Genomic DNA, 3,704 nt, shown 5'->3' on the forward strand with positions numbered 1-3,704 from the left:
TATATATTGCCTCGCATGCCTTGAAACTGTCGTTACCTAGAAAGCAAAAGTCAACTACTATATAATAAAACTTAACATTTCTTTGTGATTAGCGCCTTTGAAATAATTTGCTGCTCAGATCAAGTAGAAAAGTGAACATTGTAAAGGCCAGCACAGTCTGGAGTGCAGCTTTAGTAGTCCGGCATGCAACTTGTTATATTTTACGAGGTCCCCAAATAAAGTTTATCATACCTTTATTCAAAACGAATTCATTTTTAATGTACGATATAGTTTTGCAAACTGCGATAAGCGCGCACAGTCAGGGCCGGATTAACCTATGGGCTAATGGGGCTGCAGCCCCCGATTGCCAGGAGGTCCCACTAAATGTTTCCTTGACAAGTTCGCGTCAATAATTTCAGAGAGCCCCTCACCCCCTCGAAAGTATACATTAGTCACTCGAAGTTGTAACATCCCATCCAGGGGGCGTTCTCCCACCAAACTTCGTAAAAAAATTTTAAAAAAAACAAAAAAAAGGTTTAATAGTAGCCGAATAGTTTCCATGATTGAAATGGATTGATAACGTTGTGTGATTGGACATTGAGTGGATCGGCAAATCGTAATCATCATCAGTGGGGGCCCGAGGCAAATTAACCTCTCAATGCTGCACTGCGCGCAGCGGACAGGCATAAAACAAGTTGGCCGTGCACGTGGCGGTATTGAAAATATCAACGACGAAGCTGCGGTTATGGCGAAGTCCTTCAGTCCTCCAGACGAGGGTGCAGGAAACCGACGTACGCGGCCGAGGGAAACTCTTGTCGGATGCGTTCCACAACACATGCAGGCAGCACGACTTGATCCCACCTGCCCAGTCGTTTCCATATCCACTTTGTGAAGAGGCGATAGGCAACGACGCGGTACTTTCTGCAAAAAGAAGTAATCAACGTTAAACCCGTTGCTTCAAAAAAAAAATTGCTGTGGCTTAGCTAAGGTTAAGCCCAGGATGTGAAGCATACTAGCCTTTATTTTAGTTGTTGAACCACTGTTTAGCCTGGTGAACTGCTGTTGCTTGGCTATATTTGGTTCGGCTAGACGAAGAAACAACTCATGCAGGCGAGCGCACGAGCTGAGACCCGGCTATGTAGCTACGCGGCCGCAAGCGAGCGCACGAGTTGAGCCTCCGCTTTTGCGGCTGTTATGACGTCATATGGTAGCTACGCGGCCGCGCGCGGCGCAGCAAGGAAGAGCGTGGTTGTGCGGCTAGTATGCTTCGCGTAAAAAAGTGGACGCGTATCTCGCTTACTCGTGCAGCTCTCCCTGCACTCGCACGCCGAGCTCCTGGAACGCGTAGAACGCCGCCTCGAGGACGCCGGGATTGAGGCAGATGCTGGGGAAATACGAGTGACGGGTGATGCAGTCGTCGGTGCCTTTGGCAACGACTTCGGCCACATCCCGGCAGCAAACGTTTTCCTCCGCGCTTGAACTCGCCACGCACAGCCAACAGGCACACCTGCATTCGCACGGATGAACAAATTACCCATCCCGCCATTGCACACATACGCTGCTGCCACTACTACTACGGCAGAGCTTCCGGTAGCGTCCGTTAATGGCGGAGAAGCCGCTACCCTTTCTCTGCATTTTCATCCTTTTGTAACTGTTAGGAACGCACACACAGTCTGTAAACTAAAAGGAAGGAGGGGGGGGGGGGAATCAAGTACGATAACTCGAGTTGAGTTTAATGACTGACAACAACCGAACTACGCGTAGCGCATCACAACGCAATCAGTAGATCAGAAGCGCTCGTCAGGTAACCTTACCAACGTATGTCATCGCCACGGTCCGGCGAGGGCGGCGACGCTGGGGCGTCATCTCCCGCGGTGGTAAGTCGACGTGGCGTGTCGCCGTACGGGTCCACCACCCTTGCGAGCCTTTCGAGACGGGAGCGCAGCGCAGGGTCCATCGCGCCACAGCGCCAACTTCGCAGCAGCGAGGCGAAGACTGCGCGGCCAGACAAGAAAAGCGCAGCCGAGACAACCGGAAATATAGGGTGTCCACAAGCAAGAACAAAAAAGGAAAGCGCCAGACGTGACGTTCGGCTCCGACGTAGCGCTCGTAGTGGACGGTGGCGAAGGAGAAACGGAAGATCATTTCTTTCCCTATAAAGGAAAGAACTTTTTAATTTCCTCCGTGACTTTAACTTCCCACCACGGCGCATACACTGCGCATGTGCCGTTGTCTGTACCGATGGGGCAACGTCGCCTCCGGCTTGCTTTTCTCCCGTTTCGTGCTTGCACACATTTTCTTCCCTTTTCTGCACATTTTCCGTCTCTCGCGCACGTGCTCGCCATGGCACATAGTGGCGGTAAGCTGGTTTTGTGACAAACTAAGCGGCAATGTTTCTGTCTTTCTTTTTTTCTTAAACGCGAAGCATTATTCGCCTGAATCGCCCACTTTGCAGGTAACCGCCTATTTCTCTCATCTCCGAAAGGCTCTGTGCCGATAGATGGCGAAGCGTGTCCGTATCCTGGCAGAAAGGTGCAGAGTCGCGCGCTCCCTCGCCTGTGTAACTCGTGCTGCTTCGATGAAACGTGATCACGTGCCTTGCTATCATTCCGTCGCACAGAGAATCCGACTTCGCCACGGCGCTGCCACCAGACTTTCCATCTGTTTCCCTGGCCCGCGCTCTCACCAATCGAAGGGCGGGGGGGGAGCGCTATCCCAAATGCGTTTGTGCGTTACCTGGAAACACGCGATATTATAGACGCAATATTATGAGAGGGCCTTCCCACTTACCCAGCCCAATTTGCCCAGCTGACAGGAAAACACTCTTAGGAAGACTTCAAGCGAACGCGTTTCCTCACCCTGTACGATTAAAAATTTATTCTTCGCTACGCAATACTCCCTGGAGTGTAGGCACTGCAGAAAATCAGGCGCACTCTACCACATCCTGTGGAAGTGTAATCAGAACCCCGACCAACCCCCATCCCCAAACATTCCCGAGGGCAGTGGGGGAGTGTGTTGTCCAGCGCACGCCTCGTCGACCGGGACACCTTAATCGACCGATCAACCTGCGCCAGGACCACCGTTGGACCACCGGACAAGGAAGCCATCCCACATTTCATTTATTTTAGTTTGCTCTTTAAAGTCTTTCTCTGTCGCCGCCGGTTGACTATCTATTGCGCTCTTATGCGTATGCGTCAATTGGCGCAATTTCTCAGGATAACATATTTAATGAGAAGCATTCTTCTCCGTCTCACGCCAGCATTTGTGTTGTGTCGCGATATCTCGGTATATCGCCGTTATTTTTTGTTTTGTTTTTTAATGCGAACATTTTTTGGCGAGTTCAACCTAGTTTTTTGTAACGGCCACGTAACGACCATTTGGAGACAACCTGACCGTTTATGTGTGGCGATATAGTGAATTCTAAACATGCGGGCCAATACCGAATATAGTGCGGTCTAACAATATTAGCCACTCCTGAAGGGCATTGGGTATGTACTTCTGGGACCACTTGGTATGTATCACTATTAATGTGCGGCTCATCAGTGAATTTATTTGACGCCAGCTTGCGTCACTGGTGAACATAGGCCGTTCCCGTGGGTATGCGCAACTGTGTGTGTGCCCCTGAGCACGTGTCATAAGAAACCAACAAACAAAGGCACCAAGGACCACACAGAGGAAATTACTTGTACTTAAAGTTGAAATAAAGAAATCATAAATAATGGAAT

At 50.2% G+C, this 3,704-nt stretch overlaps 1 protein-coding gene across 1 annotated transcript; it reads right to left on the reverse strand.

Moving 5' to 3' along the window:
• Positions 1 to 216: 216 nt before the first annotated feature.
• Positions 217 to 2,070, reverse strand: LOC135907233 (P2X purinoceptor 7-like). Its single transcript, XM_070537002.1, has 3 exons — positions 1,794 to 2,070; positions 1,280 to 1,486; positions 217 to 900 (listed from the first exon to the last, which is right to left on the reverse strand). Exons 1-3 carry the CDS (start codon positions 1,934 to 1,936, stop codon positions 738 to 740), a joined length of 513 nt encoding a protein of 170 aa, XP_070393103.1. The 5' UTR covers positions 1,937 to 2,070; the 3' UTR covers positions 217 to 737.
• Between the last annotated feature and the right edge of the window lie 1,634 nt (positions 2,071 to 3,704).

This window comes from Dermacentor albipictus, chromosome 1 (assembly GCF_038994185.2).
Source record: "Dermacentor albipictus isolate Rhodes 1998 colony chromosome 1, USDA_Dalb.pri_finalv2, whole genome shotgun sequence".
Classification (NCBI taxonomy): Eukaryota; Metazoa; Arthropoda; class Arachnida; order Ixodida; family Ixodidae; genus Dermacentor; species Dermacentor albipictus.

Coding starts and splice junctions, on each gene's coding strand:
- LOC135907233 (XM_070537002.1), bottom strand. CDS start 1,936: ATGGACCCTGCGCTGCGCTCCCGTCTCGAAAGGCTCGCAAGGGTGGTG. Junction 1,487..1,793: donor CGTGGCGATGACATACGTTG/GTAAGGTTACCT, acceptor GTGCGAATGCAG/GTGTGCCTGTTGGCTGTGCG. Junction 901..1,279: donor GTGCAGGGAGAGCTGCACGA/GTAAGCGAGATA, acceptor TTCTTTTTGCAG/AAAGTACCGCGTCGTTGCCT.